The sequence below is a fragment of the Rattus norvegicus genome, chromosome 3, assembly GCF_021556685.1.
Source record: "Rattus norvegicus strain SHRSP/BbbUtx chromosome 3, alternate assembly SHRSP_T2T, whole genome shotgun sequence".
Lineage (NCBI taxonomy): Eukaryota > Metazoa > Chordata > Mammalia > Rodentia > Muridae > Rattus > Rattus norvegicus.
In genome coordinates this window covers 131,772,499-131,788,939 of record NC_141536.1, presented here as the reverse complement: position 1 = coordinate 131,788,939, position 16,441 = coordinate 131,772,499, and the positions used below count along the sequence as shown (strand labels likewise).

The following is a 16,441-nucleotide window of genomic DNA, read 5'->3' as shown; positions in this document are numbered from 1 at the left end:
AAGAATCTTCATAGAAATGCTTTTTGTGTTCCACACTGACAAAAAAAAAAAAACCCACCCACTGAGGCTGGGAGGCAGTGGGTGTGAAGGGGCTGTGGGGTGAGACTCTGGACCTACCGCCGGCAGGAAGGCTTAGGGTCCACGGCAGGAACACCCGCCTGCATCCTGGGCGTCTGCTCTACAGCTCTAACTGCCACCTCCCTTCTGACAATTATTTCTTGCAATTTCCAAGATCAATGAACACCAGGGAACATACTTCTCCAAAAATACATCTTTTTCTCCCTCTCTGACAAGCTCTAAAAACTTAAAGATTCTGAAAGAAAAAAATAGATTCTGACAATATCAGCTAAAATGGTGCACATAAATCGGATTCAATAGAAATGTTGTTTCTTGGGCCTTAATAATACTCTGTATAATTCAAGGGTTGGTTTGCATTTTAGCGGAAGCTGGGCAACTGTGAGACATCTGGCTTCCTGCTGAACTTAAAGGAGGAGAGTTTCCCAGGAAGTGCTTGCTTCTCTTTTTCCAGCTAAACTGAATCAAATGGGTTCTGACTTTGTACCCAGCCCATGCCCCAGGGCAAAAATTCCAAATGCATGAACTTGTCACAGATATACGATGGACTCCCTCCACCAATGTGGCCATGAAAAATAAGGTCTTTCTTGTAATGAGCTGTGGAAGGTTAGACTTCACAGTCTGCCCTGATGTTCAGACCACAGTATGATAGAAATCTAGCATGAAACATTGGAGAAAAGGGTAAACAAAACAAACCTCTATGTGGGAGGTAGGCATCAGAGCAGTTACACACCTCCATGTCACATCCAGAATCCCTCGTTCCCTCACCCACCTCCTACTGCAACCTTTCAGTGCTCTCTCTTCTGCATCGTGTATATATCCCATCCTTCCTAAGTCCACAGACCACCCATCCTTGGACAAGTGCAAGCTCTTATTGTTCTAGTCACTCTCCAGCCCACTCATACCACAATTTAAAACTGCTCACTTCTTACTGCCCCCATGGTACCTCCAAACTCCAGCTACACTGGCCTGGGGTCTGCATTTGTTTATCCCCATTCTTCCTCCAGCTCCTCCTTTCCCCTTAGCTCAGTGTCTGCTCTCAGCACCTGTACTTGAGACGGCAACATTTGCTATATCTAATCACATTTGTGTTCCTTATTATTGCTACAGTTTCAAGTTCTACTAATTTGGAATGTTTCTCTACCCCTACATGAATTCCCAGGAGAACAGGCTTGAGGGTCGGTGCTGCACTGAGTACACATCTCATAAGCAGCAGCTGGGAGGCCAAGCAGGTGGACAAATAAGTGAAGGGACCGGTACTCGAGCAGACAGCTTGTTGGACACATGGGCAGAAAGTTAAGTAGCTAAGTCAACAAGTAAACTAAAAACTGAATGCAGGTAGGCCAAGCGCAGTTCCACCAGGGAATACAGGCCACACCACATAAAGGAGAGTTAAAGCAATGAGGGTGCGTCTGGAGAAACTGAGGTAAGTACCATGAATGAAACACTCTCTGGAATGGATTCTAAAAGATGGGTTATACTGGGGCCTGCGAGATGGATGACCTGATCTGGATCCCCAAAATTTATGTAAAAAGCCAAATGCAGTAGCATGTATCTAAAATCCCAGAACTTCAACAGTAAGATGGGAAGCAGAGGAGAAGAGTTCCAAGGCTCAGGAACCAGCTTGCCTGGAGTAGAGGGCACAGCACCTGACGCTATCTCACAACATGGTGGGAGGAGAGAACTAATTCCCAAAGGTTGTCCTCTGACCCCAACACATGCACTGTGGTATGCTCTACACTCACACACACATGCACACCACACACACATGCACACTCACACACATACATACACACATTTACACACACATATGCACACTCACACATATGCACAAGCATACTCACACACTCTCACACATATATGCAGACACACGCATACTTACAGGCATATGTACACTCACACACACACATATACACAACTCACACACACATGCACACCACACACACACATGCACACTCACACACACACATGCACACTCACAAACATACATACATACACACATTTACATACTCACACATATGCACACTCTCACACATGCACACTCTCACACATATATGCAGACACATGCATACTTACAGGCATATGCACACTCACACACACATACTGATAATAGAAAAGGGAATATGTCAACAAGCACACAGAAAAGATTTCAGATAGACAAATAGAAATACACAGGAGAAAAAAATCAATGCTTATTTGACAACCAGCAAATAACTGCAGGAACCCAGTTTACAATTGGCTAAAGGGAGCTTTTATTGTGAACTTCATAAGTAATAATCCACTATAAAACAGGAACATTTAACAATGCCTAGTGTGAGTTTAATGTAAATGATCACCAGCTGCCCAGGGGAATATCAGTATTCACAGATTTCAAGAAATTGCAATTTCCATGCAAGGACTAAGATGTGGATGATCCTGGGGTTTTATTTGAGTCCCATTAATATGTCAACAGAAGAGTGAGGCTATCCATATGCAATATACAGAGAGAGAGAGAGAGAGAGAGAGAGAGAGAGAGAGAGAGAGAGAGAGAGAGAGAACGAACTATCAACGCACTGTATGGCCATTGAACAACACCCATGTTGAGCTCATCACTGACAAGGAAGAAGTGATGCCCTAGAACATGTCTGAGTGTCGCTGGGCAGAGTGGCAGTCATCAGCCACTAATGCATTAGGTTGCTGTGTTCTACTGGCTTTTCCCTAGCACCTGTAGTGGTCTCAAGAAGGCACCATACTTAGGGGCATTGTCGAGACATGTATAGGAATGGGGTGAGGAGACTGAGGGAACACTCACAAATGAAACCAGCTTCTCGTTTGACCTCAATAATCCAGATCAGCCGTCTTGCTCCCCGGCAGCTGCACAGACACAGGCTGCGGAGAATTTTTAGATACGATACAGCTGGGAGGGAGGATGGGTTGGCCTGGAGGAAACAACACCTGAACCAGATGGAATGGTAATGTCAGATTGATTGTCTGTGGTCCAGCTGCTCTCAAATGTCCATGTGCTTGTGAAGAACATGATTAGAAATGGAAATCTACTGGTGTCCTGCATCCACACCCACATATGCCTGGAGCTCTGGTTCAGAAATGTGGGTAGGGCCAGCACTCGGCATTTTAGCAAGTACCCCAGGTACCTGTATGGCATGAGTCCTAAGGCCACCCCTGGATGAATGCTATCATCAGCTCACAATGACTTGACAGCAGCCCCCTGTCCATAGCATTTTCCAGAACTACACACATACATACATACACACACACACACACACACACACACACACACACACACACTCACCATGTGGCTGAGCTCAAAGCAGTTTGTGCACCCCCAAAAGTCCACCTGAGCCAATTAAGACCCCACTCGCCCAATTTTACGTTCTCTTAGAGACTGGCTAAATGATAGCAAATGCCTTTTTAATCATTACACTGCCCCCAAAACAGATTTAGTCTTGGCAAAGTCTGTCTGTAGCTAGGTATTTGTGTATTAAATACATCCTTGAAGCATCATAGCAAACACTGCATTTCTATCACTTCCAGAGCACTCTTCATGTTCCAATGCTGAGATATTTAACACCACTCCCACAGAACATAAATGGATGGCAGAACACTTTTTTACTATTACCTAGGATTCCTGATAAATCACTTAAAAAGTTAAGGATTCAAAACTAAAATCTTGAGCCTCTTTGATGAAATTATTGCTATGCTCAAAACGTAAGCCCAGGGGAAACAGAATTGACCAATCCTTAGAAACAAAAAGGATGATGTAATCTTTGACAGGTCAAGTAAACAAGGTGAGAGGTCATTGTCATCCACCACAAATGAAACCAGCAGCTAAAATAATGAAAACTCTACCCAAGTACAAAGTAAAAATTCCCTCCAGATCTTCCTGACACCACAAACATGTCAGGAACAAATGAAGTGCTTAAAGTTTAAGACACTAATCCATTTGTGCCCTAGAGATTGGTTTAGAGCAAAATAGATGCTTTGCCTTAGTGCAATTAGAAATGGTGTACGTGTCAGAGAAAGAAGGGCTGAATCAGTTTCAAAACTACCATCCGAATTCCAATCACAAGGAACAACTCTTCAATTTCTACAATTTTGTTAACACAAGCTATAGATTCAAGATGGTAAGATGTAAGTCAATTGATCCAACCATCGATCAATGGGCTTTCAAGCAGAGAGGCACAGTCACATGTGTCTTGGGAAGACTTTTTAAGACTACAGTGTACTGATTCAGGACAATTGTCCACATGGAAATGGGTTAAAGAACTGAAAGAAAAGGGGCCCCTAGCAAGTTCCCGCTAGAAGGGGGAGCCTGCTTACAGATATGTAGTGGACCTCAGCCTCTCCATTTATGGAGCAAGGCATTCTGCTGGGCACCGATGAGGCCTGGGTCACCTGACTGCTAACTAGTAATGGGCAGAGCTGAGGATGGTCCGGAGCCCCACCCAGCCACTGTCCAAGCCACTCCCCACAGGGCTGTTACTATTTCATAACTCACAGAAAAGCAGATGTTCAGACCGAAAGAACAAGAAACCAGGCAGGATTCCACATGTGAAGAGAGGTCTAGCCAAATCCTTGCCTCGCCCTGTTGGGAGGCCTTCAACACAAGCTGGATTCGAGAGACCAGTGTCCCCAGAAACCAGTGTCCCCAGAACAATGGCCATAACAACATCACATACTATATAACTGAAGAGCAATTGAAGCAGAAATAAAACAAACAAAGCCAGTATTTCTTCAGCAAACTACTGTGACAGACAGACTACTACACTGTAAGTGTTAAGACCCGAGTTCCATGTCAGCAATCAGACCTGAAACCATCCTCCTGAGGTAAGTCAAGTGCCAGAGCCAGTTGGAACTGGCCAGTGTCAGGGAATTCTGATGTAGAGGCCAAGCATAAAATGAGTGGAAAGGGAAGCATCTGCATTCTTCCATGAAAAGGCCAGCATCCATGCAACCATTCCTTCTGATAGAGCTTCTCACTGCATAGGCCTCATTTGCAGCTCCACAGACAGCAGGCTGTCTGGACACCTGCACCAGGCAGTCTGGCAGAAGCCATATGTACATCTGTCTGTCTTCTGTATCACCTGAATTCCATAGCACTGATTAACAGCTGCTCCAGCAGACAGAAGGATAAGCAAACACACCAAATGGACTTCTCCATTCCCGCCAGATCCCCTGATACCACAAATGTGTCTGTTTCCACACTCCAAGGTCCAGGCACAGTGATAGACACTGACTGATAAGCATAGAGAGGAAGTTATAACTAAAGCAACAGCAGTGCTCAAAGAAGCATAAAACTAAACGCTTCCCAAAGTTAAAGGCACCATTCTGCACTAGTCAACTCCTTCCAGTGATCTGTCAACAAACACATGAGGTAGTGTGGAGATGTGTGTTAGAGTTTCATTTCTTTAGCTTCTTTCGGTATTTCTACTTAGGCTTTCAGTCATGGTAAATAAATGATAATATAAGTAATTCATGCCATATTCTTAAATAGGAGGGTTCTGAACCCCAGAGAAGAACCCTTCAATTGCCCAGTGCCCTTCCTCACTAGGAGCAATGCCCATCTGCTCTTACATAATGTCACTTCATCCATGTGAGTGTCAGGGAAGTAGCCCCACTCAGGAAAGGTCACTTAAGAGTAAAACAAGAACGAGTTACTACCTCAGGAATGCTGGGCTAGGGTGCTGATCTCCCACCATCTGGGCATCTGCAGACATCACACACCTACAACCACACACAGGTAAACATCAGGATGCTCCGGAACCCGCTTCCCCCTCACCAGGCAGGAAAGCATGAACTCCACTAGAGAAGGAGCTCCCTCTCAGCTTGCACAGCCTGAGACCTTGGTGGATGTCCTACAAAGGACGAATGGACGCATGCTCTTCTTCCAGCCTCTTCTCACATTGCAGTCTATCATCAGCCCAACTGCAGCCTGCAAAATAGTCAGGCGAGCTGCTGGTGTGACTGTAGGAAAGATCCAGATGCTGCAGTGTCCAGGCCCAGCAGTAAGCAGCGTTCTGGCTAAGGCAAGCCAACCACTTTATCAGCTCAGTCTCTGTCCATTCAGTGGCTGGGAATGAAGCATTAGAACCTCTGAAGACAAGGATGTGCCTGCACTTGGACTGCAAGTTTGAAAACAATGGACGATCCCTTCTCTTTCCATCAGGGAGGTCAGCTGAGCCTCCTGTCCCCTGAGAGATTGGCCCAGCTCAGCAACAGTGGTGACAGTAGCTTTTGGGAACCAGGACAATCAGTGAGGGAGGGGCTCATGAGGCCCAAACCCCCACTGAGGGAAAATGGGCAGGTGACGATTGCTAATAAAGGAGTGTGTGTCATTTCTGGTCAGAATAAGTTGTCCATGCTTCAGTAAATAATGCCCCATTCATGCCTATGCAAGCAGCCGTAAGGAAATTCAGTGCATCACACATACAAATAATAATAAACTAGGCAAGAAGCTTGTTGGAAAAAGGAATGGTTTCATTGGGGGAAGAAAAGAGATAAGAGAAAATAATAGGATTTAAAAAATAACCAAAATGAATTATATAAGCATATGAAATTGTCAGATAATTTTTAAAGAAACCTTTATATGTGAGCTATGTATTCAATGAAATAAATATTTCTATTAATTTAATAAATAAATGAATAACCAACCTCAGGATGCTCACAGACAGCACAGCCCCCAGTCTACAAGGCGCTGTTCCTACTCACATAACACATCTCTGGGTGCACTTCCTGCAGCGCAGCAGCAGACAAGACACAGGGTGCACATCCTAAGAGTGGTGAGGAAGGGGCCGAGCAGAGAAGCAGTAAGACAGCGACAGACAGCACGGTAAGACAGTGCCTGGGGCACCACTGCCCTGAAGGGTAGCGAGAAGCCCCGCCTCTGAGATGTTGCCACCCGAACCAGGAAGGTCTGGATGGCTTCTTCTTGAGCTGGAGAGAGAACACACCTGAGGGCTGCACCAAGAAAGCTCGCAAGAGCGTGCAGAATGGACGGGAAGGCCATAGAGGTACAGCCCTCCATCCTTGGTGACAGAAAATACTAGGATTGTCTGCCACAGGCTTTGGGAAGGCCCTAAAGGGTCTGAGCCATGTGGCAGTCACACTCCCTGTGTTCTGTGCTGACTGGACCTCTTTCATGGTCTCTGACCTTCCTTGTGTCTACTGCTCTAGATCCATGTCTGAGAGCAAAGATTGGGTGTCAGCAGCACATCTGTCCGTTCCTCACACTCTCATAAACACTTAGGCACTCACGGGCTTGCATACAAACACACCATGTTCATCTGCACAGACGGCTTACAGAGTTGATATTTCTAAAAAACTGGGCAAGAGAACCATTTTTCTCTAACACAAAAACTTGCCAAATAAATGGTTTTTCCATAATGCAACTGTAGAATTTGGAATATGGTAAGGAAATAAAACACTTAGAATTAAAAGCTTACTTGACAGAAACACATGTTTTTCTATCAGTAAAACAAATTTGGCTGCACTCTTCCTATCCACACAAAAGCAAGCCAAGACACTGTCTGCTGCAAGACAAGCCCCTCTAGCTGAAAGGGAAAGGCAGAGAAAGGCCACAAGCAGAGGAAAGCACCATGGTCACCTTGGCCCTTCTGTGCCCACTGGCTGCCACCTGCTGGAGAGCCAGGGAACGGAAACCTGAATGAATGCCTAGGGTCAGGAAGAGCTGCAGATGTGAAATTGGACAACACATGAATTTAAACAGCAAGGACCTTTAGGACTCCATAAAGTCTTCTCTAACCTAATAAATTAACATAATTTCCTCCGATGTTTAAAGAACACCATTTGAGGCTCACCAGGGTTCTTTGATTTTATGGGATATGTTACAGGTGTACAACATGCCATTTTAAAACAGTTTTAGGCTGAATGAAAAAGCCAATCTAAAATTTTCCCAAAATACAGTTAAAGCAGAATAATTCCTCAAAACTATGGGACAGCAATCACATAAAATCAAAGGGAACAACAGGAGCAGAAAGAAAAGCCAGAGAGACTGCCACCCTGCAAGCTATAGCTCCAGTGGATTCCAGGACCAAGCAGACCACCGGGGCAGCAATGGCTGGGAGGACAAGGGAAGGGGTCATGAAAGCTGTCATACAACAGGACAACCAAGAGGTCAGTGGGGTCCCTGAGCCACCAAGAGCAGAGCAGAAGGCAGATGCCGAGGAACTCACTCGCTGGAGATCTGGAAGCACAGATGGAAACCCAGGGAGGACCAACAATGGCTCGGTGTACAACACTGCCTAGCTGCATCAGACAGTGGGGTCAATCCCCAGCACAGAGGAGGGGAGGCCGGGAAGGGTAAGATGGTGAGTAATCGTAGCTGGGAGAGCTATGCAAGGCTGCTAAGAGCCTGGAAAGGGAGGAGTCAAAGCTGGGCCAGACCGGCTGGACAGGATGTGACCCCTACCACCATGAAGGGCCTGTATTCAAGGAGCCTCTGCTCTGTCACCACCTTGAAACTGTTTTCATTTTCAAATAGATTGTCTTCTTTCTCAGAGACATCAGAAAGTTCGAAATCCCTAACTAAGGAATCCCTGAGCTCCAAGGGAAAGAACTACACAAGAAGAAGGAGCCACTGCTGCTCCAGGATCCGCGTGGTGCAAAGGAAACCTCCGAGGATGTCTGAACAGGGTCCTTACTTTCATTTCACTTTGGCTCTGGCCCAAAAGGAGAGGCTGGCATCAGCCCAGGAAGGGAAGCTTTGCTGCTACACTGGAAGGGGGAGGGGGATGCCATCCAGTGACCTCTTTCTCTGCAGAGAAGAGAGAACTGTCTGCTACGACCAGAAGAAAGACAGGTGGGGGGAGAGGGGAGAGGAGCTTGCAAAAGATGAAGAAATCTGGTAGACTCCACCTTAACCAGGCGGCAAGGTGAGCATCACGGGGTGAGACAAATCAGCGTCTCATACGCCTGATGATGCACTAAGGAGAGGACGAGACTGCTTTAGAACAAGCGGCTGTTGCTCCCACACCACAGTGCCTTCTCTAACCACAAAAGTGAAACTGAAAAAAGGTCCACTAAACAGCACTGCAGAACACGGGGAAGTGTCAAGGCCGTGAAACACAGGAAAGAATGAGAAACCAGCTCAGGCCGGACAAAATGAAGGAGGAAGGACAACTGTAATTAAATGGAATTTGGAATACTGCACAGCTAAAACAAAAACTAGTGACACTACATGCTGTGGCGCTTTCCTATAAGATCTAAACAAGCAGCAGAGGCAGCAGCCACAGAAACTGGGCATTGGCGGCTCATACCTGTCATCATTTATTTAGAAGCCTGGGGAAAGAGACCGACAGAGTTCAAGACCAGCCTGGACTTCAGAGATACCTTGTGTCAGAAAAAGGAAGGAAAGGAAAATGGGAGGGAGGGAAGGGGAGAGAGGTAAGAGTGAGGGAGGGAGGAGGGAAAGGGAGGGAAGAGAGAGGGAAGAGGGAGGAAAGAAGGACGGAGGGAGGACCAGTGATTTCAGAAAAGGCTTGTAATAAAGTTAAAGTATTGTATCAGGGTTAACTTCAGTACGTGATCACTCTAAGTAAGACGTCAAACTAGGGAAGCCAGGGAAAGACTAAGAGGGTTCGTTGGGCTCTCCTGTAAGGTTCAAATTATCTCAAGGCTTGCATTTTCCTGTAGATTTTTTGTTTGTGAGTTTTAAAATGTTATTAGTAGGGGCTAGAGAGGAGGCTCAGTCGGTTGGAGCACTGCCTGATCTTCTAAAAGTCCTGAGTTCAATTCCCAGCAACCACATATGGCCATCTATAGTAGGATCTGAAGCCCTCTTCTGGTGTACAGATGTACATACATGTACTCATAAGATAGATGGACAGATAGATGGATGGATGGATGGATGGGTGCATGGATGCATGGACGCATGGATGCATGGATGGAATGTGTCAGTAATAGCAACACCCTCAGTTCCACTTTGGAAGCTTAATGCCATGGCACCATGGTCCTACTTCTCAGTTAATGCAAAGTGTCAATGACAGAAGAAAACCACTGTTCCACACCACTCACTCAGCCTCGTTTCTATGCTGCATCCCCACGTGAGATCACCATTCCCCTTTGCAGCATCTAGGAAGGGAAAGATGCTAAGAAGGAGAAGCAGGAATAGACCTAGTTCCACAGCCTGCCATGCCTCTGTCTCTATCAAATGGATTAATTAAAGCTTTTATAAATGCTAAACACAATGGGACAGCATACGTTTGCAAGACTATTACACATCTCCTTTCTCTATTTTAATTACTTTCTTCCTGAGCACTTATAGAGTTGGCAGTAAAACCAGGTCAGATGTTGCTTTAGAAAAATGAAGACTTATAAAGAATCTTGAGCTGCTCATCCACCACCCACACCTTGGATAAAAACCCAATCCAGGTAACCACTTCACTGGGTACACTGGCCAGGGCCACTGCTCTGCTGCCATCCAGTGGCAATTGTGGGCCATGACAGTCCCAGAACAGCCCATAGGAAGAACTGGACCCTTCTAACAACACTGTCTCAGCCTGGTGAAGCTTGAGACAAGCTCTGGAATGACAGTGTAAACACGTATACTTGAGAAGAGAGAAAGTAAAATAAACATGAGGCTGTAGCCATGAAGGGTTTCCTCCACCTCAAGATGAGGACTACTCCAGAGACTAGGATTAGGCCGAGGCACATTACTTACACCCTCGAGACTGATACAGGCACCAGGCTCCAGGCTTACCTGCTTTGGATCAGAGCTAGCAGCTCCAGGAGCAGGGGACTCCAATTCTATAGTCACAGGCCCATCGTTCTGAATGTGCACCTGCATGTAGGCACCAAACTTGCCATCTGAAAGAACAATTCAAACAAATTCAAGAGTTGGAGACCCTGGGTTTACCTGTCCAAAGACTACATGAACAGCAATGTAGTAAAAGTAGTAGTAACGACAATAACACAAGACAGCCAACACAGGACAGCCAACACAGGACAAATGGGTGAAGGATTGACGAGGGGGACAGACGTTACAGGCTGACCAAGAGAACTGGCCAGAAAGCCCTGGTAACACCCAGCATGAATAGAATGCTGTGTGAGTGGCAGAAAGGTGCACTAGCACAGCCCCTGAGGGATGCCATTTTGGCCCCGTGTCCAGTAAAGGCTCTTCAAATCAATCCCCATTTGTTGGCCTGCTGGGCTTAAGGCAGACTTACAACTCCAGTCAGAATCTTTCTCCAGGAGCCATGGCTTCCACCACATCTGTTTCCCCCTCTGATTCTTCCCACTCAATTTACTTCCTCCTTAATTTCATGAGGATTTAAAAAGACAGACAGACAGACAGACAGTCAGACAGACATGCACCAGCACTGGTTTTCTTCAGTGCCCAGACAGTAACACCAGACATGGTGTAAAAAGCACCCAAGCTGTCCGCCATATTTATAGGCAAGTTAGTCTGGTTCCTGTGGGGACCCGAGTGTGCCCAGATAATGGAGGCTCTCTGTGATCTCCATGACTAAAGTGGCCGTTCAAATCAGCAGAGCCTTTGCTTTACCTGTGTCACACTCGCTAAAAAGACATCAGCTGGGAAGGAAATCATGTGTTTAATTGCACGCTAAAATTATAGCTACAATTAGTAGCAAATTTCACCATCTACGCTCCTCAGGGAAGCTGCAGGCAGACTCAGGAGGAAGAAAATTATTTTCAACCTTGAATTTCTGTTGGCAGGATATACGGCACATGCTTCACCGTGGTTCTCATTCCAAGTAGTGAGAAATTATTTTTCTTTTCCTGTTTTTCTTCAGTTGGGAACAGAACTATTATCTGAATTTCCATTTGTACACACAATAAATCCAAAGACAGGTTTTAAGAGGTCTTAAAATGGTAACATTTTTTTTCCAGTCCAGATCAAAGGGTGAAGTCCCCAAGAAAAATTATACTGGCCATGGAAAATAAATACACTTTTAAAAATAAAAGACAAGAACATATCTACAAAATTACATCTGGTTTCATGTGGTGATATAATCAAGTTGTTCTTAAATGTAAGTCTCAGGGTTCCACCCAGGGCTGCAAGACAAGCACGTGTCCAACATGTTTGTGCCACATGTTTCAGACACGAAAAATCCAGCTGGGACCCAGCATCTACACACTGGCCTCTGTCAGCAGCTGTTCATGGTCCCCTCCTAACCATGCTGGAGGGTGAACCACACATCAGGATTCACTACTGATCTGTGAGGCTGGTGTCCATGCCTCTCCAATGCTCAGCTGACTCTTTATCACATACCAAGAAGGCCCTCACCACCGGATAGGGCCAGTTACCATGAATGCAATGAAAGTGTAAAAAGCCTTAGTCCCTGCTATTAACATGCCTATCACTAGCCATCATAGTATATGGTCAGCCCAGACAATTGACCAGGAAACACAACAACAACAACAACAACAACAACAATTACTGAAGGAAAAATAGAGTAACCAAGAGACAAGTGCTGTTGTTTCTTGGCCTGGTTAAATGAAAGCTCTACTGTGCAGAGCACAGCCTGATCCCCTGGGATGTGGCCTACTCTGAAAACTGTTAGGGGACATGGCACTAGACAAGAGCCTTGGGCTAGCTTGAACCAAGCCCATCTCCTACAGGCAGTTCCCTTCCACCCAGGCAGTGTTCTCACTGTGACCAAGACTCCTTTTGTGCTGAACTGTTGACCTGTTCAGAGCCTGGGCAGGGAGGAGGAGTGGCTACTAGAGACTCCCACCCCTGGTGCACAGGCTCCAGGCCTTAGAAAGCTATGGCCATGTCCAAGCGGCAGGGCTTTGATCTGAATCTTGACTGTTTAGGCCATGCTCGTGGGTGGCACTGGCAGCTGCTGGCATCTGCAGCAGCTCTAGCCTCATGTGCAGAGCCTGCTTCCATGGAGACAGCAGTGTTTCTCGGCATCCCCACCTCTTCCAAGGACATGGCCTACCAATGCACCACACTGGGTCAATGACTGCAACACAGCAGTGGGTGCCTGGCTCCAGGCAAATTGCCTGCCAGTGGCAAGGGAGACTCTAGGAGGCTTTAGCAGAAACCAGAATCTCCAGGACAGATACTTCCTCAGATTTTCCTGGGAAGACAGCTGCTTGTCAGCACATGGGGATAGTATGGGTAACTGAGCTTTTCAGAGTATAAACAGTCAGGCCTGAGTATAGAACTCTTCTATACTGGAAGCCAGGAAGGGATCAAGACAGGCAAACCCTATCCATGGAGATTCTCCCAGACCCAGTTCCCCTTCTGAAAGTGTTCTGCTTGGCTGCGCTACTTCTGTACACTGAGGTAACCCAGGCTCAGGACTTCATAGCAAGGTTTACTAGAGAATGGGATATACCTGTGGCCCAAGATCAAAACTGTCTAGTTATAGGGAAGGGCCACCGTCAAACACAAACCATACAGCCAAATACATGGCTCTAAAGAAAACAACCGTTTGGCTGGTAAATATGTAGGACCAAAATTCACCTCAGCGGGCAGATATTCTAACTGAGCTTAGGTGCTAGGATCATGGATTCATAGCAAGTAAGGAAGTTCATCTCATCTAACATGGAGATTCTAGGCAATGTCTCTGATGACGGGGCTTTGCTCAGACATCTTTGTGTTCTGCAGTACCTAACAACAGTTTGCCTAGATAACCTTCTGGAAAGTAAAAGTCCACCTCATCTCCAGAAGGAGGTACACAAGAGCCTATGTGAGAAGCCTGCAATGTTTGAGGCCCTGACGGACCTACAAGGACGACTTGTAACACAGGTATGCAAGTATGCTGGACATGGCTGCTAAGTGAACCCATATCAGACTGGCCAAGGATACCCCTGTGCTGAGAGCAACTGGCTAGGAAACCAGCCAGAGTCTTCTGAGCTTAGACTTCTATTTCTTTAAACCTGAATATGATGTATTTTTAATCTTTGTCCCTTCTGGGTCTTTGAGAAAGGTAGAGAGTTACATGCAGATTCTATGCGTGTCAATATTGCTGACAGTACAGTTGATCTCCTCTTGTATCTCGAATACATGATAGATGTGACTCTAGTCGGACAGTCCTTTAACCTCATAGCAGAACTCCTGCTGGACTGGTGAGGACGGTTGGCTGCAATATAGGAAACATAGAGATACCTTTCCCCTTGGGAACACGTTGGCCTCAGAGGGGCTTCACAGCAAGGATCTCATCCAGGTCAGAACTTTAGGGGACAAATGATGCTCCACAGGAAGAACCTCAGAGGCTCAGAGGTGAATTAAAAGGACTTGAGCTATGACCAGTTCCCAAACAGGGAGCCCCATGGGCAGAGAGCATCTCTGCTCAGAACCACTTTTCATCAGTTCCTGCCCCTCCAGAAGAGAACAATAGTCCTCAGGAAGGGATAATGCTTTCTCCTCCCCTAACCTGTGCATATAAACACAGGCACACAGACACACACAGACACACACACACCACACACACACACACAGACACTCACACCACATACACCACACACACACACAGACACTCACACCACATACACCACACACACACAGACATACACACCACACACACACAGACACACACACACACCACACACAGAGACACACACACTACACACACACAGACATACACACCACACACAGAGACATACACACCACACACACACAGAGACACACACACAGACATACACACACAGATACACACACCACACACACCCAGACACGCACACACCACACATACACAGACAGACAGACAGACACACACACACACACACACACCACACACACCCAGACACACATACACAGACAGACAGACAGACAGACAGACAGACACACACACACACACACACACACACACAAAAACTATGGCTGAGAAGTAAGCACAATCCCTACAAGTGTTCCCGACCTAAACGTCTACAGGAAAGGGCTAAAATTGCTGTGAATACTGCCTGAAGGAGACCCAGCTGCAGGCAAGAGGGAGTTGTCACGATTACCACGTTAAGATGATAGACTCTGATGTCTGGGACACAGAGTAGCTGATACAAGAAGTGGCATCCTGTTTCATGCAAATGTCAGCGCAGTGGCTGGGAAATTTTCCTAAGGGATCAGATGTGGCCAAAAAGGAGCCATGCAAAATTCTGACATTTTTAGACTATAAATTTGTTATTTAGGAAAACTAAAAAGGAAAAAAAAAACTAAATGAAATAAGGAAGCAAGAAAATAGACAATAGACCACACAACAAAAAGTAAAGAAGAAATGAAAAGACTGAAGATTAAAGGAAAACAATGAAATAAAGATGAACTAGGTCAACTAAGAGGTAGTTCTCTAGAAATGAAAAAAAAATACTAAAATTAATCTGAAAAGATGTCCAACCACACCCACATGGCAGCTCACAACCGTCTATAACTCCAGTTCCAGAGCATCCAACCCCCGCACACAGACGTACCAATGCACATAAGACAAATGTTTAGGGGTTGGGGATTTAGCTCAGTGGTAGAGCGCTTGCCTAGCAAGCGCAAGGCCCTGGGTTCAGTCCCCAGCTCTGAAAAAAAAGAAAAAAAAAAGACAAATGTTTATATTCTTCAAAAGAAAATATGGTGTAGAGTGTCTTAAAGACACATCAGTGAATAAAACTGAGTCCAGAAATGAATGCCCAAGCCAACAACCAAAACAAAAAATCCTATGTTAGTTTAAAGTAAAGCTGTTCTTCTTGCAGTAGATGAAGACCACTAGAGAAAGCCACGGTGTGTCAACATGTAGAAAATAGTTGACTGTGGGGTGCCCACTCCCAAGTAACGTATGTATAATGCAGCCCTATACCTCAGCCTCAGGAAAATTACAAAAGAGTCTAAGAACCAGAGCACCAGGACGCCTGCTCTGAGACGGTATCTTCTAGACATGAAGTCTCAACACTGTGGCCACCTAAACAGGATGTGAGCAATGACAACACCAGTTGACATGCTGATGTGGACGGGAAAATTCCGCATGATCCCACTCCTAGACACAATCTACTGGCTACTGAGAGGACAGGAGTCTGTTTAGCTCAGAGACAGTCTCCAGCGGTCAGCCCCAGACACATGTACACACAAGCAACACTAAACGGACTCAGTAGGTTGTGTGTGTGCCTACTGAAAAAGAAACAATAATGTGCGGTTGAACCCAGAGGATGTGTGAAGGGACCCATAAACCAGAAGGATTCCCCGAGCACAGCAAAGGGAAGAATGATAAAAAGACACATGCACTAGTCATGTCCTCGGTAAAGCATAGGTATGAAGAACACAGAAATCAACAAAGTCATCAATGTTTCTATATTCCCAGGCCCGGGGTCGCTGGTTTGAATGCTTCTAATGACTCCTGCTGAACAAGTAGGACTTCTTTCTCAGCCCAAGTGCATGTATGACTTGGCCGGTGAGTGCAATGAT

The 16,441-nt window shown here is 45.9% G+C and overlaps 1 protein-coding gene across 1 annotated transcript in view; it reads right to left on the bottom strand.

The window, feature by feature from the left end:
* Dtd1 (D-aminoacyl-tRNA deacylase 1) overlaps positions 1–16,441 on the bottom strand; it is a 160,436-nt gene that overhangs the window by 115,745 nt on the left and 28,250 nt on the right. The window contains 1 exon segment of the mRNA NM_001398981.1: positions 10,790–10,896. Within this exon segment, the coding sequence (NP_001385910.1) occupies positions 10,790–10,896 (107 nt within the window).